At 47.6% G+C, this 27,945-nt stretch overlaps 1 protein-coding gene across 2 annotated transcripts in view; it reads left to right on the top strand.

Moving 5' to 3' along the window:
- The first annotated feature begins 1,705 nt into the window (after positions 1-1,705).
- SRPX (sushi repeat containing protein X-linked) overlaps positions 1,706-27,945 on the top strand; it is a 112,580-nt gene continuing 86,340 nt past the window's right edge. For both annotated transcript variants that reach the window (XM_038587167.1, XM_038587166.1), the window contains exon 1: positions 1,706-1,881. In XM_038587167.1, coding sequence (XP_038443095.1) covers positions 1,788-1,881 — 94 coding nt within the window. In that variant the 5' untranslated portion in view covers positions 1,706-1,787. The remainder of the gene's footprint in view (positions 1,882-27,945) is intronic.

The raw sequence follows: 27,945 nt of genomic DNA, 5'->3' as shown, positions 1-27,945 counted from the left end.
GCCACTCTACCCAACAAAGCAGGATCAAGCCCCAAAGGTCATCGGTACCTAGGTTGAGAAACGCTGGCCTAGAATTTAAGCCATCCTAAAACCTGCCCCGCTGAACACTGGGGAGCAAAAATACACATCTGGTCAAACTCCAGGCCACATCCCTACAGATCTTCATTCCACTAGGCTGGGTTCAGCCCTGATGTCGCGTTTTCATGAAATGCCCACCCTTCCCCTGGCCCCCTGTAGTTGGACAGGGTTGAGAACCACTGGGTGGTGAGCGTGGTCTGATGGAGGCCGTAGATGAGGCTGATCTGCCTCATTTTCTCGCGACTGGAGGCTTATTGAGGGGTTGTTGGCTCCTTGAGGAGGGAGCAGCAGTGGAGAATCCGATAGGAGACGAGGGAACCTACCCTCCCCGTTCAGGCCTGGAGAGGATAAGATGGAAGTTCAAGTCTGGGACTTCTGTGAGAATTGGGAAATGGGCTTGCCCTCTCCATAAAAGAATTTGAAAACCTTCTGGATGGATGTTCCCAGGGCTCTTAGCCTAGCTAGTGGATCAGACTGCTTGTGGCAAGGAGAAAGTTGTCCCTTCCACAAGGTATGTGGCCCTTGCCAAGGCACAGGGCTCCCTGACCCCGAGGTGACTGGATTTCCGCTCCCGCTCGCTCCTTCCTCCAGGCACCTTTGTACAGCGCATAACCTCATGCAGCAGCCCTGATCGCAGTTTGCCTTAGCTGAGACCTCTTTGGGGCAGGAAAGGAGTGCGGTGCTGCTTTGTGCCTTGCAGGTTTCCAAAAACACCAAAACAAAACAAAAAAGAAAACATTTGGGAAAGCCTGGAAGAGGAAATCAGATCCGTCCTGCAGGCAGCCTAGAAAGCCCATCCTGATGCCAGGCCACAGGGTGGAGGCTTCAGGCTGGTCCTGGTGTCCTTGGAGGTGGTGGAGAACAACTCAGGAAATGGGAAAATTTGGTTGCAGAAAAGCACAACAGCTGGATTCCCAAGACTGGGAGCGAAGACAGGGAACTTTCTGTGCCTCGTTCTTGTGCATCAGCCCACCCTGGAAAGAGAACCCCAAGGCCCATTCCAAACTGCAGTGCAGCAGGCACCCAGCCCAGCCCTCGATTCATTCCCTTACAGAAGAGAAACAGAGAAGCTGTAGGACGGACGTTGGTGCCACAGAACCGCGCAGCGAACTTCAAATCCCCTCTGTGTCCTTAAGGCGAACTGGGCAAGCTTCCAAGCGTCGGTGTCTTCTTGGGTACAGTGGGCATCATCGGACTGAGACGCGGTCCTGAGGGTCAGGTCGCGAACGTGGCGGGTAATAGCCGGCCGCGCGGGCCACGGGGGCCCGACCGGTGGTCCCGTCACACTGGAGGACTCACGCGGCTCCCCGCGCACATGACAGCGCGGGGGCCCGGGACCCGGGAGGCGGTGCGGCACCGGCGTGAGTGCCGGGGTGAGCGGGCTGGGAGAGCAGGGAGACACTGGGGAGCATGCGGTGCGCTCCGCTGCCCTGGGGGCCTGCCCCGCTTCCCGGAGAAGCGCTGGCACCGAGCAGGGCTGGGTCGGAGCCCCGGCCCGCGCCGCGTCCCGGGAGGCGGAGGAAGGCGGGCCGGCCCCGGCGGGCGGGGGGGAAGGGGGGCGGGAGGGACAGCGGCGAGAGGAGGAGTTTTCCAGCTCGGCTTCGCCCGCCCGCCCGCCCGCCGCGCAGCCCCTCGGCCCCGTCCGTCTCCTCCGCCCCCTGGAAGCGCCGAGCGGGAGCCGAGCCGAGCGAAGCGAGCGCCGCCGCGCCATGGGGAGCCCCGCACTCCGGGCCGCGCTGCTGTCGCCGCCGCTGCTGCTGCTGCTGCTGCTGCCGCGGGTCCCGCCGAGCCGCGCCTCCCCAGGTAGGAGCGGAGGCGGGGCAGCCTCCCCGGCGGGGCGCCCTTTGTCCGCCCCGGCTCGGCCTCGGTGGCCCCCGGGAGGGGCTTGCGCGCGGTGGGCTCGCGTCTGGGCACCGCGAGGGGACAGCCGGCGGTCAGCCCCCCGCCTCCGCGCCCCCCGGGGCCCGAGCGGACCCACGCTGGCGCCCGAGGCCACGGAGGGAAGTTGGGCGGCCGGCTGGTCTCTCGGCACCTGGAGTGGTGCCTGTCACCGGGCGGCGCGCGGCCGAGGCGCGGGGGGCCGCAGCTTGGCCTGGAAGGAGCCCCTACCCGCTCCCCTGGGGGTCCCGGGCCACCCCGGGGGCTGCCGGGCACGCGCCGCGGGACAGCGGCCCCCGTGGACGCCACGGGCGGGGCCTCTCCCGCATCCCCCCAACCCCCCCTGCTGGGGATTCCGAGAAAGTCTGCGCCTCCGGGAGAGAGGTGCCAGCTGACAGCGGTGACTTGGGGCAGGCGCTCGGTGACACACGCGCGGCAGTTAGGCGGGGGCGTGGCCTCCCACGGCGGGGGCGTGGCCTCTAGCATCTAAGGGGCCCCGGGCGCTTATTCGGGGCTCTCGCCGCCGTGTCGACAAAACCTTTGGTGTTGACCTTTCAGAAGGCTCCAGCTAACTCCCTCATCTGGGAGTCTTAGGTTGGCAGAGAGCTTCAGGGGACCAGGGCAACATGGATGCGCCTTTGCCCCCCTGGAATGGAGAAGAAATCCAGGGGCGCGTTTTAACTTAGTGCTAATGGGAAAGTGGGGGACGTGGACTTCAGAGCGTGCAGACATCTGGCTCTGCGTTCCACAGTGTGGGCAGTTCACAGCGGGGGTGTGCGGGTGAAGGACGGGGCGGCGGAGGGCTCCCAGGTAGTGTGCCCCGCAGCTGTAGGGCCGCCCGCTGCAAATACCCGCACCTCCCCACATGAATGCGGGAGTCAAACAAACGTGTAAAGTGATCAACGGGAACGTTTGTGTTTTGAGCAGACTCGTGTAAGTTTTAAGCTCTCTGGTAGGAACGGATTGAGGGCAAAGTAGAAAGGAGACTTCATCCTCAGCCCCAGCAAGTCCATGTCCACGCCGCCCACTCCCCTTTAGCCGAAGTTGGGTTAAAACAAACGTGGAGGGGAAGGGGGGGCAGTACTGGCCAGGACAGGAGCAGGGAGAGGTTGCCAGCCGCTCACGCTGGGGTCGGAGGCATCTCGGGGCTGCCCTACGTCTGCTGGAGCCTTTCTCAGCCGAAGGGCCTCTTCTCTTTTTCCGTCTCAAATCCCTCTGCTCTCCTTTGTCCCAGCATCTATCCATCTGTCGTGGACCTTGCTGCCAGGGCCCAGCCATCCACAGAAAAAACTGGTTTGCCAGTTTGGGCTCTCCTCTCTGGCTTTGGGGAACCCTGCCCGCCAGCACGCTGCCCCCAGTTGGGCACCTCTCAGGGGGCTCTGCTGGGGCTGTTGAACCTAAAGGAGGGGTTTTCAGTCCAAGCCAGAGGTTTGCCAAGGCTGGGGAGGGGAGACTCTGTGGGCAGTGGGTCCCGAGGCAGATCACATCAGCTGAATTCACCCCAAGTGCTGGGGGACAGATGGCTTTGCACATCATTTCAGAGGCACTCCTTTAGCAAGTGCACATTATGTCTCCAGTAAGAGAGAAGGTGAGAGGCCTGGAATTGGGAACCTCTGAAAGAGGGATGTGGGGGTCAAGGGCCCCATCCTTCCCACCACCGTTATACAACTGTCTGAGATTTAATAGCTAATCTGTCAGAGAGTAAATCATTCCCACTCCTAGAAGGTCTCTGGAGTTCTTCCATCTTTGAATTTGATGCAGCTTTTCTGGCCATCTCATTCATTCTCTGCAGCCTAGCAAAGACACAGTGTCTGCAAAAATCCACAGGAAATGTATAGAAAGTTCTTAGCAAACTTGTCTGTGTTTGATTGTGTTTGTATGCCTATAGCAGATGAGACTTTTTAGTCTGTTCTTTTTGGGGTTTTTTTTTTTTCTGGGTGTAGCTGACATAACATGTGAGTTTCAGGTGTGTAACATAATAAGTTGCTATTTGTGTACATTGTGAAATGATCACCCCCAAGAAGTCTAGTACCATCAGTCACCATATGCAGTTACAATTTTTTTTCTTGCAATGAAGACTTCTAAGATTCACTCTCGGAGTAACTATGCTGTACATTTTTACATGCCCATGGCTTATTTATTTTGTAACTAGAAGTTTGTACCTTTTGACCCCCTTTGCCCAATTTTTCCATTCCCTACTTCCCCCCCAACTTTCGAACCGCCAGTCTACTCTCTGAATCTATGAGCTTGGGGCTTTTTATTTTGTTTCTTAGCTTCTACATATAAGTAAGGTCATATGGTGATTTTTTCTTTTCTATCTGACTTACTTCACTTAACATAATGCCTTCAAGGTTCCATGTTGTCCATTGCAAATGGCAAGATTCCATTCTTTTTTGTGGCTGAATAGTATTGCCACACACACACACACACACACACAGCACATCTTCTTTATCCATTCATCTATCAGTGCACGCTTGGGTTGCTTCCATATCTTGGCTATTGCAAATAATGCTGCAGTGAACATGGGGATGCAGATATCTTTTTGAGTTACTGTTTTTGTTTTCTTCGGATAAATACCCAGAAGTGGAATGGACACCAGATCACACAGTATCTATTTTTTAATTTTTTGAGGCACCTCCATCCTGCCTTCCACAGTGGCTGCACCAGTTTGCATTCCCACCAACGCTGTGTGAGGGTTTCCTCATCTCCACATCCTGGCCAACGCTTGTTATTTCTTGTCTTTTTGATGATAGTTATTCTAACAGGTGTGAGGTAATAGCTCATTGTGGTTTTGATTTACATTTCCGTTTTTATTCTGTGCTTAAATGAACTCTTGGAACCTCATTTACACCTGAGAGTTTGGAGGTTCCCTCCACCTCATCATGCAAGCAAGGCTGAAGGTGGGGAATGAGCGTGGTGGGCACTAAGAAAGGCTTCGTGAATTTTATGAATCTTCTCGCCAGAGAACTGGTGAGCTAGCAGGGTTTCACCAGTCAGGAAAGCCGAGTGAGGTTTGCACAAAGCCCAACCAGACCACACCAGCCAAAGCAGTCCAACCGCCTTCGCAGATAAGTATTAGGAACTGAACACCTGGCTCACGATATACAATTAAAGTCTCTCCAGGAGCAGGCTAAGCTAGAAATTTCGATTTGGAGTTATAACATGTAAGGAGCTGAAAAAAATGCCTCTTCATTAAAAAGGGGGTAAGAAAAGAGGGGGAATGCTGGGGAGAGCAGGACATTTTCATCTAGCATTTTCTTCACCGAGAACATGTGCAGTCCAGTATGTTGGGGTTACTGCTTCTCATTTCACAGATTTGTGAGCTGAAAGAGACACCAGAAACCATCCTTCAAGCATTGTCTTCATACCTTCCCACCTCATCAGTCTTCGCACCACCATTGAAATATAGCCCCTCTCTTTTCAATGATTACTAGAACATTCTTGCTTGCTAGAACATTCTTCCCACATTCTGACCCATTCTACTTTCTCTGGCCAAATACTGGTCTTTTAAGTACAACTCTACTTTCATCACGTTACTGTCCTACTCAAAAACCTAGAGCGGCAGCTCCCTGTCCTCTCTTACATTAACTAGAAAGTTCTCAGCTGTTTTCAGGGGACTGCACCATTGCTTCCAGCCCCAATTTTCAGCATTTCTCTCCTGGTTTCCTAAAATGTGGCTGAAAGAGACTCCCTGTTTTTTGCAGAGCTTGAGTCACATTTTCCCTCTTCCTGGCGATTGCTGCTCCCTGCCCCTGGAATTCGCCCCTGCCCTGCCTGGCCCTCCACCCCCTACCCCAGCCACCTGTCTGCCCAAATTCTGTCCATCTTTCAACGACACCCTCTCTTGGATGAAACTTTTCCTTGATTCCTCAAATGGGAAGCTTCTTCTGCCTTCCCTTAAACACCCATGGCTCTTCATGTTTTTCTTGTGCCATTGATGACATGTGCCGGACGGTCCAATACTGTATGCACGCCTGTATACTTCGAGATTCTGTGCTCTTGAAGGCCGGCGCTGCGGTGCCTTCACCTTCTTTCTGTTTCTCATGGTGCCTGGCCGAGCACCTTGAGCCAAGTGGGCATTTGTGCTGATCAAATTAATAGCCCTCGAATTTGGCTGATGGGCCACTGGACAGAAAGGAGGTGAGAAATGTTCATAGGTAACCAGGACTTTGTGCCACCATGAATCTCCATGCGTGGGCACTGTGGCTCGCTGGCTGTAGAGGTTGCTTTTTAGATCCACGAACACCCTCTGTTTAAGCAATAACCTTCTCTGTTGGGGGCTGTAAGGCGAGAGACGTACTGCAGCCACAAGCTGGAGCGTACATTTATTATTTTTGTTGGCCACTTTGCTACAGCCCCTTCCAAAGCGGTTGAATGGCTTCCTTAGTGAACGCAAATATGTGCACTACATCAATTCCCCTTTCAGAGAACGCGGCTAAAATGGGTAATTGAAAGTGAAGATTGAGTTTAAACAGAAGAAGGTTTCCTTTTGCCAGGCTATAGCATAGTATGAGCTTGTGGCAGCCAAGTTATGATGAATCCCCAGGTTAAAGATTCACTTCCAGCATAGCAGGGTGAATGAGCTCCAGTTCCTGGGGAGTTTCCCGAGCCAGTCCCTTCAGTTCGGTTGGCCATTGTGTGAGTTCTCGACTGTCAGCTTTTATGGGGCATTGTGTATGGGAGCCTTTTAAGCCTACGCTTTTCTCTTGGATATTTGAATGTGGTTTTGGGAATAGATTCCATTTCTGCCTTTTCTGATGACAACTGGGCTCTACCCAGAGACTTTTTCAAGCAGACACCAAATGATGAGGTGCTTGGGACAACGGGGTGAAGAAGGTGGGGAATTCCTTCTGGCAGTACTTTCTATCTTACAGGGATGTAGACACCAGCTTCTCTGGGTGGGTAAATGTAGCAGAGGCCGGTGGACAGGCCCTGGGAGCACAGAGAGCAGCCATGCAGGAGCACTGGGCTTGGATACTAAAGAATGATGTTGCTGGGTGGCTGATGCCCATGACAGCGGCTCTGCAGGCCCAAGGAAGGCTAACAGAGGGGGCCTGTGCCCTACTCTAAGAACATCTGGAGATTGGGAATCAAAGTCTACATGGGTGTTCTTTTTCTGGGGAGAAGGCTCTTATCCCAATTCCGAACCACTACTCACTAGATCATCTTCATGAATTTCGAGAGCGAGCTGCCCTTCACAGGCAAAAACATCTACATACGAAGTAAGATGAAATTGCCAGGGTTGGAAAACTGTGATTGAACCAGTGAGCAGGTGATCTTTGGGGTTGCAGACAGTGGTACAATGTCTCCTTCTCCTCACTTAAAAAACAACATCCAACAAAGTAGGCATAATCATAGATTGTAATTGATTGTCTTTGGGCCTGGGCCAGCAACTTGTTGTACCCTTCACTTAGCACAGTGTCTGCGACCGGAGGGACGATCTTCAGTCAATTTTTGTGGATTAATTAATTAACTGCCTAAACTAATTGTGACAGAGAACAAGCATTCTGTTTCAAATACTCCTGCAGGATTTAACTGGAATTTCCAAGATGTTAATTCAAGAGTAAGGAATGCCAGACAGCAAAATGTCAGGGGAAATTGGCGCTGCTCTGAAGAAGAGACCCATCCCGACAGGTGACGGGTCAGGGCCTACTTCATTGATGAGGCTCTTGGATTTCATATCCCCCTGGGACATGATACTAGGAGAATTCGAAACTCCCGGGAGTTCCCAGGGCAGGATTTTCAGATCACAGTTTAAGGTTAAAGCTTGAGCAAGAGAAAAGTCATTGGTAGCATTGCGAAGCTCCCAAGTTTTCCAGATGGTAATTGGTTTCACCTGGATCTTACGGTTTGCATGGCGCACTCGACTCCAAACCCTCTAGAGTGCTCATTCCTGAGCTGCATGATTCACTCACCCGTAATCCTTAGCTCATACTGGAGGCCACTTTATGCATTGTTCTCCAGGGAGAAGATAAATGGGTTTGGACCTAATGGCTTGGATTATCCCAGAGGTTTGGGGTTGTAAATTGAGTACACTGCTTTTAAAACGTTTTTTAATGAGTAATAGTCAGACAAATCCAAACATAGAACTGGGGACAGACTTTCTGCCTTGGCCTTAAAATATCGTCCCGCTATTTCTTCTGCCCTGCTCTCACAGTGACCTGTAGTGCGATCGGTCACATGTACCGGCAGCTTGTTCGGTCTGCTGTCACTGGCTCTTCGCAGTGTCTGCCCAGTTAAGCCTAATGAGCATCTGTCTCTCCAAAGCCGATTGCGCCCTGGGACCCTCTGACTGAGGACTCTGGCCTGCCACTTACTGTGTGGGTGGTTGAGCTGAATGACCCTGCCAGATCCAGGGATCCAGGAATGTTCAAAAACACTGGCTAAATTAGGGCCACAGGGCAAAGATTGAGCCAAGGGTTGGCAGGCTCATTGTGGAGTGGTGAGGAAGTGGTGGCGTGGCCACGTCCCCCACCTTCTGAGACTCTGCCCCCAGATTGGCCTGATCCATAGAAGAACTCTGACAGATTTGCCACTGACTCAGCATTCGTCAGACAAAGGCTCTGACTCCTTTAAACATCCAGTGTTGAAATCCTGTTTCCACTTAGATTTTAATTTAGCTTTCCAAGGGGTGGAATCATATTGTTTCCCTATTAGTTGCTCATGGATCTGAGGCCTCCGGCCATGTGAGCAGATCCTGGGGTCTCTCATTCATTTTGTGTCTTCCTGGTGGCTCTCAATGAGTGTGTGTGATGAGATCTAAGAGGGAGAACGCCTCTGGCCAGTCCTGACCCTGCTGGGTATCTCAGGCCCTATCTAGATTCCTGAGGAGTTTCCCTTCCACATACAGGCTCCCCTGTGTGGGTCACCTAATCTGTGGAACTGTGGAATACCCGACTTGGAGCACCCGAGACGTAACCCCTGTGTCTTAGTGATGAGCCTCCGAGGCTTGGTGAGTTGAAGAGGTTTGTCTGTGGTCACCTAGGGCTGTAGAAGCACAGCTGGGTTTAGAGCTAAGTGGTAGCTTCAGAATTCCCATCACTCTCCCCAGGCTTGTCCTGAATTCAGTTTTGAGTGGCCACTACGTGTTAGGCACTGTGCCAGGCCCGGAGAAGAGGGGCAGGCCGGGATCATTCCCACTGCAGGCACTTGCTGAACCCCTGTCTCGGTGTATTTCGGGCATCGTTGTGTCTCTCAGGACTTGGCATGCCTGGGGCTGCTTGCATGTTCCTCAAGGGCTGTAAGCATCTGGGGATGCTCCCTCTCTCCCTCTCTCCTCTCTCCACCATTTGCTTTGGCTCCTCAACTGATATGTCATGACATTCTTAACAACTTTACTGAGATATAATTTGCATCCCATACTATTCACCCACTGAAACCAATACAGTGATTTGTAGTGTATTCACAGAGCTGTGTATCCATCACCATGGTTTATTTCATCTTATTTTATATTTTTAGATTTTGTTTATTTATTCATGAGAGACACACAGAGAGAGGCAGAGACATAGGCAGAGGGAGAAGCAGGCTCCCTGTGGAGAGCCTGATGTGGGACTCAATTCCAGGACCCTGGGATTATGCCCTGAGCTAAAGGCAGACACTCAACCACTGAGCCACCCAGGCGTCCCATCACCATGATTTTAGAACGTTTTCATTATCCCCCAAAGAAACCCTTTGCCCCATAGCCGTCACTCCCTAACTCTGACCCCCAAGCTCTAGGCAACAATTCACTTGTTTCCGGTCTCTACACATTTGCCTATTCTTTACATTCCGTACAAATGGAATCATGCAATATTTGTCCTTTTGTGTCTGGCTTCTTTCACCGAGCATAATGCTTTCAAAGTTCATCCGTGTTGAGGCAGGTATCACTACTTGATCCCTTTGTGTGGTTGAATTTTATTCCATTGCATGGGATAGACCACATTTTATCCATTCATCACTTGATGGCCATTTGCGTTTCCACTTTTTGATTATTGTGAGTAATGTAGCAAACATCCCCATAAGTTTCCATGTGGGCACAATGGTGTCATTTCTCTTGGATAGATACCTCGGCAGTTTTCCAAAGCCACTGCGCCCTTGTCCATTCCCACCAGCGGTGTGTGGCAGTTTCAGCCTCTCCATGTCCTCAGCAACTCTTGACATTATCTGTCATTTTGACGAAGTGGTATCATTTTATCCCAAGTCGGTAACAGCTTCCACTCAAGGCCTGAGTGAGAAAGCAATGTCTGTTCTGCCAACTATGGTGGTGAGAGTCACCTAAGGCTGCCTGCCACCCTTTTGCTGCTGGCTGCTGGTCATCGGGCACCCTTGGGCCCGAATCAGAAAGAAAATGAGAGCTAAGTGCCGTGTGTGGGTACGTGGGCACGGAGCTTGGTTAGGAGACAGACTTCGGGCTGATTAGGAAAAGGATAGAGGCAGACCCAAGGCTCAGGACTGAAGAGTGGTGGTCAGGATGATTTGAGACCCCGCCTGCTCTTTTTTTTTTTTTAAAGGTTTTATTTATTTATTCAAGAGAGAGACAGACAGACAGACACAGGCAGAGGGAGAAGCAGGCTCCATGCAGGGAGCCCGACGTGGGACTCGATCCCGGGTCTCCAGGATCGCGCCCCTGGGCTGCAGGCGGCGCTGAACCGCTGGCCCCCCGGGCTGCCCCGGCCTGCTCTTTTGGTGGGTAGGACGGTGGCGGGAATTCCCCGAACAACCTGATGCCTGGCCGTCCTGGGCGTCAGTGGCTCGGCCCAGTGGAACCCGCCATAGCCTTTCAGAGATTGTGGCTGTTTCGGAGGAGAACAGAACCAACCAAAAGAGCGTGCTGGCCCCCCCCGGGCCGCACCCTGGCACGCGTGGATCCTTGGATCCCCGGGAGCGGGTCAGACGGGCGGCGCCGGCTGTTAGGTGCAACTGACGGATTCTTGAAAACTACGCCGAGAAATAATGCTGTGCTGTATGTCGGCAAATGCAATTCAAAAAAGAAAGAAAGAAAGAAAGAAAGAAAGAAAGAAAGAAAGAAAGAAAGAAAGAAAGAAAGAAAGAAAGAAAGAAAGAAAAAGAAAGAAGAAAGAAAGAAAGAAAGAAAGAAAGAAAGAAAGAAAGAAAGAAAGAAAAGAAAGAAGAAAGAAAGAAAGAAAGAAAGAAAGAAAGAAAGAAAGAAAGAAAGAAAGAAAGAAAGAAATGCAGAAGCTCAGGCCCTGTCCGAGACCTACCCAGGCAGCGCGCACATGTTAAGAAGATCCCCCCACCGATCCTTCTCCACAGTGAAATTTCAGAAGTACTGGTGTGATGAATGACTTCAGCGCCTTTGCCAAGAGCAGGCGGCGTGCCTGTTCCCATCTGCCACACAGTCGCCCCCTCGCCTCCTCCCCCGCTCCTCTGGGCTTTGCCTCCCTCCTGGTCCCTAGACTTCCTTTCCGCAGTTCCCGACATTCCTGAGATAAGCCTGCACAGCCTTTAGGTCTCTACTCGCTCTTCCAGCTCCAAAACAAACCCAGCCCCGAGGGGGAGCCTGGACTCCGTGTCCTTTGAAGTCCTCCAAGGCCTGACCTCCAAGCAGCAGCAGAGCCACCTTCAGTGAGTGGGGACAGGAGCCTCGCCTGGCTCTGCTCTGCTGCTAAGTTGTCCCTTAGAAATAGCTTCAGCTTGTTAAGAAAGCCATGCTGGGGCGGTCAGGGCCTCCCCTGCCTCTCCAGCCAGACCTTGTCTTGTGACTCAGAATTGCCACCGTGGGGATTACACATCTTTGTACTAGAAACTGAGGCCCCTGGGATGAGGGAGGGGGCAGCCCCGTGGCGGGCAACACCAGCGGGGAAGTCTGAAGAGCACATGCAGCCTCTTGCACTCCACACCCCCAAGTCCCACGAATGGGGCAAGTCAGGGAGACCCAACTGGTAGCAGCAATAAAAAGGGAGCCTCCCGGGCACCTGGGGGGCTCAGTGGTTGAACATCTGCATTTGGCTCAGGTCGCGATCCTGGAGTCCAGGCTTCCTGCAGATCGAATCCCAGGCTCCCTCTGCCTGTGTCTCTGCCTCTCTCTGTGTGTCTCCCATGAATAAATAAGTAAAATCTTAAAAAAAAAAAAAAAAAAAAAGGTAGCCTCGACCATTTCTGGGATGGGGATGAGGAGAGGGTGGGCTCTGTATTCTGCTTTGGCAGATCTTGGCTGATGACTAGGATCTAGGGCGGGGGTCTCCCAAGTAAGTCTGGGCAGGCCAGATATGGCCCGCTGCCTGGTTTTGTATGACCAGTGAGTCAAGAATGGTTTTTAAGTTTTAAAATGGTTGGAGAAGTCAGAAGGAGAATATTTTTTAACGTGGGAAGATTTCATGAGATTCAAATATCTGTGTCACTGGCTCACAGCCATGCTCATCTGTTTGGGCACTGTCTGTGGCTGCTTGGTGATACCATGGCTGGGTTGAGTAGGGATGACACAGACCATGTGGCCTGCAAAGCCGGAGGTTATTTCTTATCCGGGCCTTTACAAAAAGTCTGCCACCCCTAAACTGGGGCCTCGCTACTCAAGGTATGGATAGAGTCCCAGTCTCATCTGGGAACTTGAGATAATTCTAGAATCTCCAACCCCACCTCAGACCTGTGAAGTCAGAGCTTACCATCTAACAAACTCCTAGGGGAGTGGGGCTGCTTCTCGTTCACCGTGCGGCTCAGCTCAGGACTCGTGTTGGCCTTTGGCAGGGAGTCTTCTAAGAGATAATGGGCCCGCGTGCTGTAACTAGCCCCGTACCCTGTTACTGTCAGTTTATGTGACAGATAACTGGGTGTCTCAGGATCTGCCTTCGAGGCTTGGTAACCTCTCAGACCCTCTAGAAGCTAGGACCCTGTTTACTCTTGCCAATTCTTGGCCAGGCCTGATATCCTAATTCAAAGCTGGAGGCCGACTGGCCTCTGCTACCTGCTGACAGGCTCTCTTGATGCTGCGTGGACTTCTGGGCATCTTTCCAGATCTGCTGCCCTGCCAGGACCTTGCTGTGTGGTCCGGCCTGCGACCCTCCCAGCCCCTTACCTTGGTGCCGAGGGCTTGACTTGCACATCTGTCTTTGGCCGGATGCTGTTCTTTTAGGAGCCTGTAATCTTTGTGCTGGTCAGGACCATCCCTAACAGAACATTTCTGAAAGTGGCTTCCTTGCAGCACTGCTTCTCAGGGAGGGCCATAGATATTGTAGGGGCAGCAGAATGTGTGGTAGTTGGGAAATGCGGGGTTAAGTAGGTTTCTTTCTTGCGGGACTGTTCAGGGTCATTGATATGTGTTACCCTCTGGGAGAGGACCCCGGAGGCTTGGGGGAGAGCACAGATGGAGAGGACCCAGGAGGCTTCGGGGAGAGCACAGATCAGCAGGGGCAGCACCACCACGGAGAACTTCTTAGATATGTGAATTCTTAGGCGGCACCCAGAGCTCCTGAACCTGGACCTGAGGGAAGGTGGGCCCAGCAATCTGTGTTTTATCCAAACTTCCAGGTGATCCCGGCGCTTGCGCAAGTGCCAGAGCCCCCGGTGTGGTCATTTCCAAATTGTTTTCTCAGAGCATCTCATTCGACTAGTGTTTCACATTTGGTTTTGTGCTTTTTATTTTTATTTTTTTAATTGAAGTACAGTTAACATACAGTGTTATATTAGTTACCTGTGTACAACATAATGGTTCAACAATTCTAGACATGACTCCGTGCTCTCCATGGTAAGTGTAGTCACCCTCTGCCACCAATGTTAATACGACATTATCGACTGTATTCCCTATACTTTTCATCTCTGTGACTTAATTATTTTATAACTGGAAGTTTTGGCCTTTTCATCCCCTTCACCGGTTTCACTCATCCCCCGCACCCCTTGCCCTCTGGCAGCCACCAGCTTGTTCTCTGTAGTTAAGAGTCTGTTCAGGTAGCCTTTTGTTTGTTCATTTATTTTGTTTTTTAGATTCCACATGTAAGTGAACTCATATGGTATTTCTCTTTCTCTGTCTTCCTTTTTTTAGCATAGTATCCTGTAGGTCCATCCATGTTGTCGCAAATGGCAAGAGCTCATTCTTCTTTTATGGCTGAGTAGTATTCCAGTGTGTGTGTGTGTGTGTGTGTGTGTGTGTGTGTGTGTGTGTGTGTGTGACGTTGTCTATCCATTTGTCTATCCATGGACATGTGGGTTTCTTCCGTATCTTGGCTGTCCACAGTGCTCCTATAATCGTGGGGGGTGCACATATCTTTTCAAGTTAGTATTTTTGTTTTCTTTGGGTAGATATCCAGTAGTGGAATTACTGGATCATACAGTAGTTCTCTTTTTTACTTTTTTTAAGGAACCTCCATACTGTTTTTCACAGTGGCTGCACCAGTTTGCGTTACCGCCAATAGTGCACTAGGGTTCTTTTTTCTCCACGTCCTCACCAACACTTGTTACTTGTTTTCTTTTTGATTCTAGTCATCCTGACAGGTGTGAAGTGGTATCTCACTGCAGTGTTGATTTGCATTTACCTGATGATGAGTTATGTTGAGCATCTTTTCGTGTGTGTTGGCCATGCACATGTCTTCTTTGGAAAAATGTCTCAAGGCCTCTGCCCATGTTCATCAGATTATAATTTTTTTTTGTATGTGTGTGTGTTGAGTTGTATAAGTTCTTTTTTAAAGATTCTATTTATTTATTCATGATAGAGAGAGAGAGAGGCAGAGACACAGGCAGAGGGAGAAGCAGGCTCCACGCAGGGAGCCCAACGCAGGACTCGATCCCGGGACCCCAGGATCGCGCCCTGGGCCAAAGGCAGGTGCTAAACCGCTGAGCCACCCAGGGATCCCTGAGTTGTATAGGTTTTTTATGTATCTTTGGATATTAACCCCTTATTGGATATGTTATTTGCAAATATCTTCTCCCAATCAGTAGGCTGACTTTTCGTTTTGTTGATTGTTTCCTTCCCTGCGCAGAAGCTTTTTATTTTGATGTAGTCTCAATAGTTTATTTTTGGTTTTGTTTCCCTTGCCTCAAGACACATGTCTAGAAAGAAGTTGCTACAGCTGATGCTACAGCTGCTTGTGTTCTTATCTAAGATTCTTGTGGTTTCAGGTTTCGCATTTAGGTCTTTCATCCATTTTGCGTTTGTTTTTCTGTATGGTGTTAGAAAGTAGTCCTGTTTAGTTCTTTTGCATGTAGCTGACCAGTTTTCCCAGCACCATTTATTGAAGAGACTGTCCTTTCCCTGTTGTATATCCTTCCCTCCGTTGTCATAGATTAATATTGACTGTAGAAGTGTGGGTTTATTTCTGGGGTCTCTGTTTTGTTCCATTGATCTATGGGTCTGTTTTTGTGCCACTACCATATGATTACTACAGCCTTATAGTATATCTTGAAATTTGGGATTGTGATACCTGCAGCTTTGTTCTTTTTCAAGATTGCTTTAACTATTCGGGGTCTTTCATTGTTCCATACTGATTTCAGGATTGTTTCTTCTAGCTCCGTGAAAAATGCTCTTGGTGTTTTGATAGGGATTGCATTGAATCTGTAGATCAATTTGGGTAGCATGGATATTTTAACAATATTAATGATTCCAACTCATGAGCCGGAATATCTTTTCATTTGTTTGTGTCATCACATTTGTTGTTTTTAAAGGGAAATATGTTTTTGGTTCCAGGACAGGACATCTGAGAAGATGACAATGAATTTCCTGAAGCTGGTGGCAGTGACCACTGCAAGCTCAGAGGGAAAAAAAAAAAGAAAAAAACCCCAAAACTTTGGGTAGCATCATCTGTCCCACATCTGTCTCACTAAGCAGTTGTATGCATACTTGGTTAAAAGAAGTTTCTTCCAGTTGAAAGCCACCAATTTTGAGCTGGTGCAAACATACGTTCTTTAAAACGTCTTTTTCTGTATTAAAATATGAAGAAAGCTGGGAACAGCCCTTGAGATATATTTCTCTCCTCCTCTGCACACTGCCCCTTTCAGGATACTCTTTTTTTCCCCCTTCTGAAAAATTTCCTCATGCAAATCCCACCCCATCTTTCCAGACCAGTCAAGTCCAACTGGCTTTTGCTGGTGTCCTTGCCCACAGTGAGTGACCCTTCTCTCCATGGGAATGGCCAGGGCAGCATTCAGACCTGAGGGGAAGGCCTCTCCCCAGGCAGAGCCTCTTTATTCATTCTTAACACTCAGCTCCTGGCCTCACCTTCCAGAGCTTTCTCTTTTGCCATTCACTGTGAGGGCCAGTAGTGTCACAACCTTGGGCCTGCAGATGGATACTTTTCATTCTTTGCTGTCAGAGAGTTTGTACATGTTGTGTTGTCTTTTAGTTTGAAAATGCCAGTGACACCGAGGCTGGAAGGGTAGGGGAGAGGAACCACCAAGTTCTCTGGTCTGGACCTTTGCTCTTCAATTATATGGAGGTGAGGCCTCAAGAGCACAAGAGCTGATGTAGAGGGGTGGGTCCTTGATGTGGATTTACTTTCTGAACAGAATTGTAACGAAGCAGAATCACCTCACTGCCAGGCGACAGAGGCAGTCTGATGGCCCCCAAATGTGAACCTCAGTTGGCTGAGGCAAAGAGTATCTTAGTGGTTCTCCAGACTAGGATGGGCATCTCTCACGCTTGCCATGCCACTCTGATGCCATGTGACCTCAGCCTGCGCCTCAATCTGGGGCCTTCTGCCCAAGGCCTTGCCACAGCCTTCTTCCCTTCTTGGATTTTGAGTGTGTTGCACTTGACCTCTGAGGAGGATCACTAAGCCTTCTGGGGACCATATACTACTGCTTTGGGGCCACTGTGTGGTTTTACTTTCAAGGCTAGACCTTCTTGCCCGTATGTGTTAAATGTGCGCAGTCAGCCTCCAGGGCCTTGGGGTGCCCCTTGGTGGGCACGGGAGCTGCCATTTGTTGAGGGCCTCTGCTTTGGGCTGACCTCAGAATCAGGCACGTGATTTTTCCCTGTTTATCCTCTCTACCAACGTTAGGTGAGGGACAGGGCCCCACTTTGGCTCTTTTTTAAAAAAAGATTTTATTTACTTATTCATGAGAGACACAGAGAGAGAGGCAGAGACATAGGCAGAGGGAGAAGCAGGTTCTTCATGTGGAGGATGCAGGATTCGATCCCAGGACTCTGGGATCACGCCCTGAGCCGAAGGCAGATCCTCAACCACTGAGCCACTCATGTGCCCTGGCTCTTTATAATATTAAACAATAGAAGGAGAATAAACTGGCCAAAATATATTATTTTTCCCTTGAACAAGAGTGATGCCTTCATTTATAAAGCTGTCCCTTCAAGTTGTTTTTTGTCAGCTGTGTAAAATATGTCCACAGCTATTTTTTTTAAAGATCTCCTTTATTTATTCATGAGAGACACAGAGAGAGAGAGGCAGAGACACAGGCAGAGGGAGAAGCAGGCTCCCTGCGAGGGGCCCGATGTGGGACTCCATCCCAGGTCTCCGGGTTCACACACGCCCTGAGCCAAAGGCAGGCGCTCAACTGCTGAGCCACCCAGGGGTCCCTATGACCACAGTTAACACTTCACAACCCACATGCTGTCTTACGTGTCCTTGCTCATGAAAGGTGGAATGCCTGGGCACCGTGGGTGCCGTGGACTCCCCTAAACATCTCCCTTTGGGGTTTCATGTGGAAGACTTTGACCACAAGAAGGAATATTCCCTCAGGTGAAGCAGCTGTAGCAGCATGGCTGTCTCTGCGAGCTCCTGTCGGGCAGGGATCACCAGCACCCCCCCCCCCCACCACTTGCACTTTTTTTTCTGGAGGACATAAAGTTAGAATGGATATTTAAGAGTAGCCTTAGTGGGGAAAGAAGTTACATAAGGCGGGCATTTGGGTGCAAGAGAGGGAGGAAGAGTCCTAGGTAGGATGGAGCCCCAGTTGCCCACAGCAGCCCGGCCAACGGCCAACGGTACACTTACTGCCTTTCTCCCTTCCTTCCCCTCCCCCTTCCCTTTGTTCCCCCCACTTCCCTTCTCCCCCTTCCTTCCCATCCTCCCTTACCCTGGCTGTCTTCCCCTAGCCCATTAGGGGGCATCCTGGAATCTCCTCCCAGATAAGCTATTTGCACCTTATCTTAGAGCCGGCTTTTGGGGAAACTCCCACAATATCGAAGCTGCGACTTAAGCCAAGATTTTAGGTTCTGATTCAAAGTGCTCTGTACTGCTGAATTCATTCCTGCTGAACAGAACCATCCAGGTCAAAAAGTGAACCCATAAGGCAGACCTCCGTGAGAGGCTTGGGGAGTGTTCAGTCATCTGTTGTTGTGTAAGAAACTATCCTGAACCTCAGTGTCTCAAAACAACCCACCACCGCTCATGTGCTTCTGATCCTGCACCCTGGGCCGGGCGTAGTGGGGCTGGCTCATCTCTGCTCCGCATGCTGGTGGCTGGGGCAGCTCACGTGGGGCTGGAGGACCCAAGATGGCTCCACTCACATGCCTGGCACTTCCTCTGGGATGACTGGAATGGCCAAGATGGCCAGGCCTCCCTTTCTACCTTGCCACAGTCTCCTATTCTCTACATCTCCTCTGTCTCTCCATGCTGCCTTCCTCCCCAGCAGAGAAAATGGACTTCCTTCCACGCACATAGCTTCTCAAGGGACGAAAGCCAGAGCTGCCGAGACTCTTAAGGCCCAAGCACAGAACTGTCATGGCCTCACTCTTGTCACATTCTACTTGTTAAAGCAGATCACGAAGCAGGCTGAGGTGAAGGTGTTGAGAGTGGAGAGACTCCACTTCTTGAAAAGGGAAGGGTGGTATCATGTGCAGGGTTGGGGGGGATTGGTGGTGGCCACTTGCGAGCAGTCCACGGTGGGTGTGGTTTGGAAGAGCATATTGGAGATGTGAGTTGAACTTCCCAGGGTGTTTGCCGGGTGCCTTCTGACTAAATGCTGGATCCCAGGTTAGCTCTCTGGGTGTTAGCCTATTTAGCTACAGGCTGTGACATGCCCCGATTCACTGCAAGTACATGGAAGTGAATAAATCTGTGTCCTGGGAATATCCAAGGATCGTGTGCCAGTGCTTACTGATACTAGCACCACCCCCATCCTTTGCTCCCCCAGACTTCTCCCATTTTCATCAATGGCAAAGACTTAAAGGTAACTCCAATAGATCATAGATGTAACTATAAAACCTGTAACTATAAAACTTGGTGATAATATGGGAGAAAAATCTTTATGAGCTTGAGTTAGATCAGATTTCCTTAGATATGACACCAAAAGCATGCTCTATAAAAGATAAAAAGTACTTCATCCAAATTTGAATTTTCTGTTTTTCAAAAGACACAGTTAAGAGAATGAAGAGAGGGGCACTTGGGTGGCTCAGCGGTTGAGCGTCTGCTTTCAGCTCAGTTCATGATCTTGGGATCCTGAGATCAAGCCCCACATTGGGCTCTCCAGGGAGCCCACTTCTCCCTTTGCCTCCCCCTCTGCTACTCCCCTTGCTTGTGCACACTCTGTCTCTGTCAAATAAGTAAAATCTTTTAAAAATAAAAAAAAGAGAATAAAGAGATAAACCACAGACTGGAAAAAGTATTTACAAATGCCGTATCATCCTGATAAAGCACTTTTATCCAAAATATATAAAGAGCTCTCTAAACCCAAATAATAAGAAAGCATGTAGTCCAATTTAAAGAGTAGGCAAAAAAAAAAAATTTAAGATTTATTTATTTGAAAGAGAGAGAGCACGAACAGGAGTGGACAGAGGGAAAGGGAGAGAGAATCTCAAGCAGACCCCACACTAAGCACAGAGCCCAACGTGGGCCTAGATCCTACCACCCGAGCTGAAACCAAGAATCGATCACTTAACTGACTGGGCCACCCAGGCACCCCATGAGAAGGCAAAATATTTTAACAGAAACTTCACCAGAGAAGGTATGCTCGATGTCATTACCCACCTACCAGTTGGATGAACTTGGCCAACTTCTGCTTTCATCTGCTAAATCTGAACAATGGCACCTGCTCCTGTAGGGAAGTGATTTGTAATGTACTGTGCAGATATAAGGTATGGTTACAACTCCCAAAAAGCAACTTGCACACATTTTTGTTCTTGGAGAGGGCTGACTAGCCATTTCTTTCTCTCCCTCATTGGACTTTATGTGACAGACACCCACAAATTGCTGGCTATGACTGCTAGGTAACCACTGGCCACCAGCAATTTGAGGCTGATCATTTACTGTAAGCCCAAGTGGACGTGGGTGCCTCCCACCATGCTTTTCCAAACCAGTCTGGTTTTTAGGGCTCCCTAAAAAAATCTCCCACTGTCTACTTCTTCTGCCCTCAAGTGTCCTAATGTCCTTTCATTTCAAGGAACTTGCATCATGTGTGCTCTGTAACAAAGGGCTTTAGTGTTTCTTGGTACTATCAATACCTAAGAGATTTACCTTGGCCTTGATTTTTTTTCTTTGAATTCATTTGTAATCACTGATGAAATTTGAGATGTATTATTTTATATTCTTATATATTATTGTTTTCTAGGACCTAATGTTAAACTCAATGCTGAATGCTTAGTAAGGACACTGATTATGTGAAGAGTAAGTCACAGAGCATTTTCCATCGTGTCTAAATTTGGAAAAAGAAGCCTGGATGAACAGCTGCAGTATCCCAAATCATTTTCCATTTCTGTGAATCCCAAAGGCCCCTCTTCATGCATTTAAAATTCCTGGAATTCCTGAAATTAAAAAAAAAAATACTGTGAGAGAAACACACAGGACGGTGTTGTTTTTTTTTTTTAACAGCTTTATTGAGATATACTTGACACAATAAATTCCACTGAACTGCCTTTGTGCCTTTTCAAAATTAATTGGCAAATTAATTGCTTTCTGCAGGTCTGTTTCTGTGTTCTTTGTTCTCATCCATTGATCTACATGTCTTTCCATTTGCCACATTATTTTGATTACTGTAGTTTTGTAAATAGTCTTAAAATTGGGTAGTGTGCTTCCTCAAACTTGATTATTTTCCAATATTGTCCTGGCTATAAACTCCATATAAATTTTAGAATCATCTTGCCAATATCTATCAAAAAAGCTTGCTGGAATTCTGACTGGAATGCTGTTAAATCTATCAATCAGTCTGGGGAGAATTAACATCTTTCTGATTTTGAATCTTCCAATCTACAGACACAGTATATCTCTCCATTTATGTAAGTCATTTTTTATTTCTTTCGTCAGCATTTTGGAGTTTTCAGGATACAGATTGGGTATGTGTTTTTTGTTAGATTTATTTTTTGTTAGTATTTCATTTCCTGGAACCATTGGAAATTTTTTTTTAATCACTCTCTGATGATCCTTTGCTAGCAGATAGAAATACAAGTGATTTTTGTGTGTTTTTTTTAAGTTGCAGTGTAATGAGCATACGGTTATGCACAATATGATCCAGCAATTTCATACATTACTCAGTACTCCTCACAAGTGTGCTCTTGATCCCCTTCACCTATTTCATCTATTCCTCCACCCACCTCCCCTCTGATAACCACCAGTTTGTTCTCTATAGTTAAGAGTCTGTTTTTTGTTTCATTTTTTCTTCGTTTGATTGTTTCTCAAATTCCACATACAAGTGAAATTGAGTTTTCTGTTTTGACTGTATTTTGAAACGTTGCTAACCTCTGGAGATATTTCATCAATTATTTAGGACTTTCTACATAGATAATAATGCCATCTGTGAAGAAGGACGAGTGTACCTTTTCCTTTCCAATCTGCATGTCTTTCTATGTTTCTTTTCTCTTTTCCTTTCTTTTCTTTTCTTTTCTTTTTTCTTTTCTTTCTTTTCTTTTCTTTTCTTTTCTTTTTTCTTTTCTTTTCTTTTCTTTTCTTTTCTTTTCTTTTCTTTTCTTTTCTTTTCTTTTCTTTTCTTTCTTTTCTTCTTTTTTCTTTTCTTATCATAATGCATTGGCTAGGAGTACCAGCCTAATGTTGAATAAGACTGGTGAGGATGAAGGTCTTCATATTATTCCCAATTCCCAATCATCGGGGGAAAACATTCCATCTTTCACCATGAAGTATAATGTTAATTGTAAGCTTTTTATACATCCTCTTCATCAGGTTGAGAAAGTTCCTTTCTCTTCCTAGTTAACTGTGAATTTTGGTCATAAATGGATGTTAAATTTTATCAGATGCTTTTTTGTGTCATTTGATATGATCATGTGAACTTTCTTTTTCAGTCTATTAGTGTGGCAGATTACATTGTTTTTTTATTGATTTATTTTTTATTTTATAAAGATTTTATTTATTTATTCATTAGAGACACACAGAGAGAGGCAGAGACATAGGCAGAGGGAGAAGCAGACTCCCTGCGGGGACCCTGATGTGGGACTCCATCCTGGAAGCCTGGGATCACACCCTGAGCCAAAGGCAGACGCTCACCCAGGCGTCCCTATTGATTGATTTTTTAAATATCAAGCCAGCCTGAGGCACCTGAGTGGCTCAGTGGTTGAGCGTCTGCCTTAGGCTCAGGTCGTGATCCTGGGATCCTGGGATCAGGTTCCACATCAGGCTCCCCGCAGGGAGCCTGCTTCTCTCTCTGCCTGTGTGTCTCTGCCTCTCTGTCTGTGTCTCTCATGAATAAATAAAATCTTTTTTAAAAGCCAGCCTTATATTCCCAAGATATATAACACTTGATGTTATTTTTGTTTACGTATTGCCGACTTTTTTTTAAGATTTATTTATTTATGATAGACATAGAGAGAGAGAGGCAGAGACACAGGAGGAGGGAGAAGCAGGCTCCATGCCGGGAGCCCGACATGGGACTCGATCCCGGGACTCCAGGATTGCGCCCTGGGCCAAAGGGCTAAACCGCTGAGCCACCCAGGGATCCCCCGTATTGCCGACTTTTATCTAGTAATATTTCACTGGGGACTTTTGCACCTATGTTCATGACAGATATTGTCCTGTATTTTTATTTTCCTGTAATTTCTTTGTCTGGTTTTGGCATCAGAGTTAATGCTGGCTTCATAAAATGAATTGAGACATGTTCTCTCCACTTCTTTCTGGAAGACATTCTGTACAATTTGATGTTATACCTCCTTTAAATATTTGGTAGAATTCACCACTGAAATCATCTGGGCCTGGAGATTTTAACTACAAATTTAATTTCTTCAGTATTGTGGAATTATTCAGATTACTGATTTCATCCTTGGGTGAGTTTTGGTAGTTTGTGTTTCATCTAAGTTGTTGAAGTTATATGTAGAGTTGTATGTAGTGTCTAGTGATATTCCCTGCTCTGCTCCTGATATTAGTAACTTGTTTTCTTCTCTTTGTTTTTCTTTGTCGGTCTTGCTAGGGTTGTATCAATTATATGAGTATTTTTAAAGAACCAGATTTTGAATTGATTGATTTTTTTTCTGTTATGTTCTTTACTGTGTTGTTGCATTGATTTCTGCTTTTACATTTATTATTTTCTTCTTGCTTTGGTTTTATTTTCTTTTTATCTAATTTGTTAAAGTGGAAGCTTAGGTTATTGTTTTGAGACTTTTCCTCTTTCCTTTTTAGGCCTGAGACTTTTCCTCTTTCCTTTTAAAGTCCTCTTTTTTAAAGATTTATTTATTTGAGAGAGACAGGGGGAAGGGGAAGAGGGAGGAGAGAGAAAAATCTCAGGCCAACTTCCTGAGGTCAGAGCCTGACATGGGGCTTGATCCCATGACCCCGAGATCCTAATCTGAGCTGAAACCAAGAATCAGACGTTTAACCAACTGAGTCACCCGGGTGCTCCGTTTTCCTAATAGAAGCACCTGATGCTATGAATTTCCCTCTTAAGTACTGCTTTAACTGCATCCCACTGCACTCTTTCTCTTTTCCTTCTTGAACTCTGTTGCCTTCAATGTTGCACCTTTTGGTTTTGTCCTATAAGTCTCTGACAACAGAGAAAAAAAAATTGAAAAAATATACCAAGCAAAGGGATGATGGGGAAGGAGAAAAAGCCATAGGTGATCTCCCTACCCTTCTGAGACCACAGCTTCTCCAGTCAGAGAGAAAGTCTCTCCTCACTCAGAGTTGTAGGACCCTGCAGACCCCTGCTGCGTGCTATCACTCCTGCCTGTTGCCACCACAAGGTTACCGCAGTCTTGGAACACAAGAGAAAAAGGAAAACCAACAAAAGAAACCTGGAAGATTTGGGATGCCGGGGTGGCTCAGCAGTTGAGTGTCTGCCTTTGGCTTAGATCAGGCTCCTGGGATTGAGCCCCACATCAGGCTCCCCTTCGGGAGCCTGTTTCTCCCCCTGCCTATGTCTCTGCCTTTCTCTCTGTGTCTCTCATGAATAAATACATAAAATCTTTAAAAAAACTGGAGGATTTTCCCCTCTCTTTGAATATTAGGAGTATCCTTTCCTCCTCCTTGAGCCAGAGCCAGAAGGCTTCTTCTGGAACTCTCTCTCTGTATCCAGTGCCCATTTCTGTGTTTGGCCTGACCTGAGTTCAGCCCAGGGGAAAGTCACCACTGATCCGATGGTACTTCAGATTCTGTCTTCTTCTCCAGTCGGCCTGCTAATGTTTGCTTTTCAGAGCCCTCAAAGAGCTGGGCGGTGTACTCTGTTTGGGTTTGTTAGTTGTATTCTGTAGAAAAGCCAGGGAGAGTATTTAACTCCATCCTACCCAGACCTGGAATCTTGGGAGCTATTTTTCTAATGTTACATGATCATGGTAGCCAAACAGGTGTTGTCCTACTTCCTGTCTTTCTTTCTCTCTTTTGTTTCTTCTTTATTTTCTTTACTATATTTTCTTGATATATAGTATATAGCTTTACTTTCTTGATAACAAGCATATTGTTAGACCTTGATAACAATGCTTTCTGACTTGACTTTGTTCCAATGCAAACATGCTTTTTTGCATTTGCATGATAGTTCATAAATATTACAATTTCAAGAAAGGATAGGAATGCTTTGCATTGGAAAACATTTTCTGCTTTCCAAAGATATATCTACTAGGGTGAGATTAGAAAACAATCATGATTTAAAAACGAGAATACTAAAAAAAAATAAAAATAAAAAAAAATAAAAATAAAAACGAGAATACTGATATTATGGGGTCACCTTGGAAGTTCAAAAGGACAACATACCTATATGTGGCACAAGGATAAGTTACTTGTGTTCCTTTGGGTGAACCCAGTTCCATCTAAAATTTTTTTCATGACATAATGCCAATAAAAAATTTTGATGAAAGGAACATGACCATGAAGAACAATTATGTGTCGAATGCTGCATATCCTTCCTTTGCTTTATTAGATAGCTTATCTTAGTAGCGAATGCACAATCCTATCTTCTTTGGCCTGAACAGTGGAAATTGTGGAATTAACAGAGATTTGGTAAAACATGATCTTCCACACAGGTGAGGCTTTGGGGAAGCTTTTCAATTACTTATTTTAATGTTGGCACTTGTATTGGTATCAAACTAAACAGCTTTATTTTTTAAAAATATTTTATTTATTTATTCATGAGAGACACACAGAGAGGCAGAGATATAGAGGGAGAAGCAGGCTCCCTGTGGGGGGCCCAATGAAGGACTCAATCCCAGGCCCCGGGATCACGCCCTGAGCCAAAACCAGACGCTCAAACACTGAGCCTCCCGGGTGCCCCAAACTAAATGGCTTCAGAACATAAGTGAAATTATATCCATTTATTTAGAGAAGAGTGAACTTTGAAGAACCATGTGGCTCCTACTGTCAGATGATTGCTTTCCACAGCAGACCTGTGAGCCCTGCAGGTCACGCACTAGGTGGCCCTGGTTCAGGTGATTGGCTCAGCTCCCTACTCTACCAAAGCTCTTTCCACTCACAGAGAAAGCAACCACACATCCTAATTTTGAGCAGGCATCTGAATTTGACTGCAGCCCAATTCCAGTGAGAACTGAGGCTCAGAAAACAGCATTTGCGTTAACATCCAAGTTCTGTTCAAAATATCAACAAAAGCCAAATCCCCCAGTTTAATAGGGCTCTTTTGAAGTCTTCTCTTGTGAAACAACACTGTTGACGTGTCATTCATCATTAGCTCATAAAAACACTTCAGGAATATAAATCAGGATGGAATCTAAAATGGAGCCATACTGCTTTCAACTAGAGCATCCAGCCCTGGGATCTGAGACCTGCTCCAGCCACTCTGTCATTTATCAAACCCGTCTTCCTCCTCCTCTGTGTCCTTCTGCTCCTGATCTTGAAGTCAGCCTTTCCCTCTGACGCACTGCCTGTGTTTAACAATCGTCCAAAGAATACACCAGGGGCGCCTGGGTGGCTCAGTGGTTGAGCATCTGCCTTTGGCTCAGGTCGTGATCCTGGGGTCCTAGGATCGAGTCTTGCATCAGGCTCCCCAAAGGGAGCCTGCTTCTCCCTCTGCCTCTGTCTCTGCCTCTCTCTGTGTCTCTCATGAATAAATAAATAAAATCTTTAAAAAAAAAAGAGTACACCAACTCGATGTTTAAACAGGAAGACACTCAGGCTCAGAGGTGGTAAGGCAGGCCACAGTCACACAGCCAGCTGGTAGCGGAGCTGGACCAGGCGTCCTAGCATCCCACCCCATTGTTTTACTCCCAGTCTTCCAGAAAGGCACTGTGCTCTTCCCAGAACCTCATCCCTGAAGAGACCACGCTGAATTTTTCATCTGCTTATGTCTTTCTTTCCGCACCTTTTGAGAATGGGAAAGAAAATCAACTCATGATGATGTTAGAAGTCAGGATAGTGGGGGCACCCAGGTGGCTCGGTGGTTGGGCGTCCACCTTCAGCTCAGGTCATGATCCTGGGGTCCCGGGATCGAGTCCTGCATCGGGCTCCCCTTAGGGAGCCTGCTTCTCCCTCTGCCTCGGTCTCTGCATCTCTCTGTGTCTCTCATGAATAAATGAATAAAATCTTTCAAAAAAAGAAAGAAGAAAAGAAGGATAGTGGCGTGATTCTGATTGTAGTTCATTTCTTGAGCCGAGTGCTTTTATGTGGGTCCGTTTGTTTCGTGACAATTCATTGACCAGCGCAATTCTCTTGAAATGAAACCTTTATAAAAAAGTATATGGAAGAGAGATTGACTCTCGCAGTGGACTGTCTGGGAAACATGCCTAAGAGGAGACAAGTGGCATCTGGCATGGTCCCTGATTTTTTGCTTGGGCCTCAGAACTTAATGTTCTACTAATGCTCTTTATTATGCAGCAAGTCATCTCTCTCATCCATCTTAAAAATTCATTTTCCTCTTAAAGACCTTTGATTCTGCTCTCCGGGGTACTCCTGCTTCCTGGCGCCTGCATAATCTTTGTACCATCGGTGCTGCGGAATCCTGCCTAAAAGCAGGCATTTGCTGCAGCTGAAAATCATAGTGATAATCATGCAGTGATCTTGGCCCCCATCCCGGGGCACTTGCCTGCTTAATATTTGCTGTGCACGCTTTCTAACAAGCCAGGGCACATCTGGATTTCTAGTTTCCCTGCGCGTCTGTCCGCCAACACTCCAATATGTGTGAGAGAGTCTGTAGCTTCTTTTCTAAATGACAGCACTGAAACTTATTGTTTTGCTCTTTTTGCATTGAATCTGAGAAGTAGGAGATGATTCTTCTTTGAGGCTTCTCCGTCTCTCTGTGCCCTGCCCCCTTTCCTTTTACAGCAGGGGGAAGGGGCAGGAGCCTCAGTGTGTAACCAGCAGTGAATGGAAAGCCATAGATCCTGCCTCCCTCCCCAGGGCTGACGAAGTGATCCTTTGGAGGTGTTCATCCCTCTGACTTTTTTGATTTCTCTCTTGTGTTTAGAGTTGCCTTTGGTCGCTTCCTCCACCGTTCTGCCCATCCCATTCTCACCAGAGTTTGCTTTTCAGCGACCTAAACGTCAATCTGGGGTCTGTGTGCGAGACGTAATTGGGTATTATAGTCTTACAGAACCACAGAATCTTAAGCTTGCAAAGGGCCTTAGCGCCCCACCCTCGTCCCCAGTGCGGGGTCCCCCCCGCTCACCTTCCCTGCCAGCCTCCCCCAGCCTTGCGGGAACTCTTCCAGGCTCAGTGAGCTTTGATGGCGTCTCAAGATGGTCTCGAAGCCTTAGAACATTTTTCCCCCCAAACTGAGCTGAAATCAGCCCCTGGG

Source organism: Canis lupus, chromosome X (assembly GCF_011100685.1).
Source record: "Canis lupus familiaris isolate Mischka breed German Shepherd chromosome X, alternate assembly UU_Cfam_GSD_1.0, whole genome shotgun sequence".
Lineage (NCBI taxonomy): Eukaryota > Metazoa > Chordata > Mammalia > Carnivora > Canidae > Canis > Canis lupus.
Note: the sequence above shows the minus strand (reverse complement) of the source record. Positions and strands in the feature narration are given on the sequence as shown.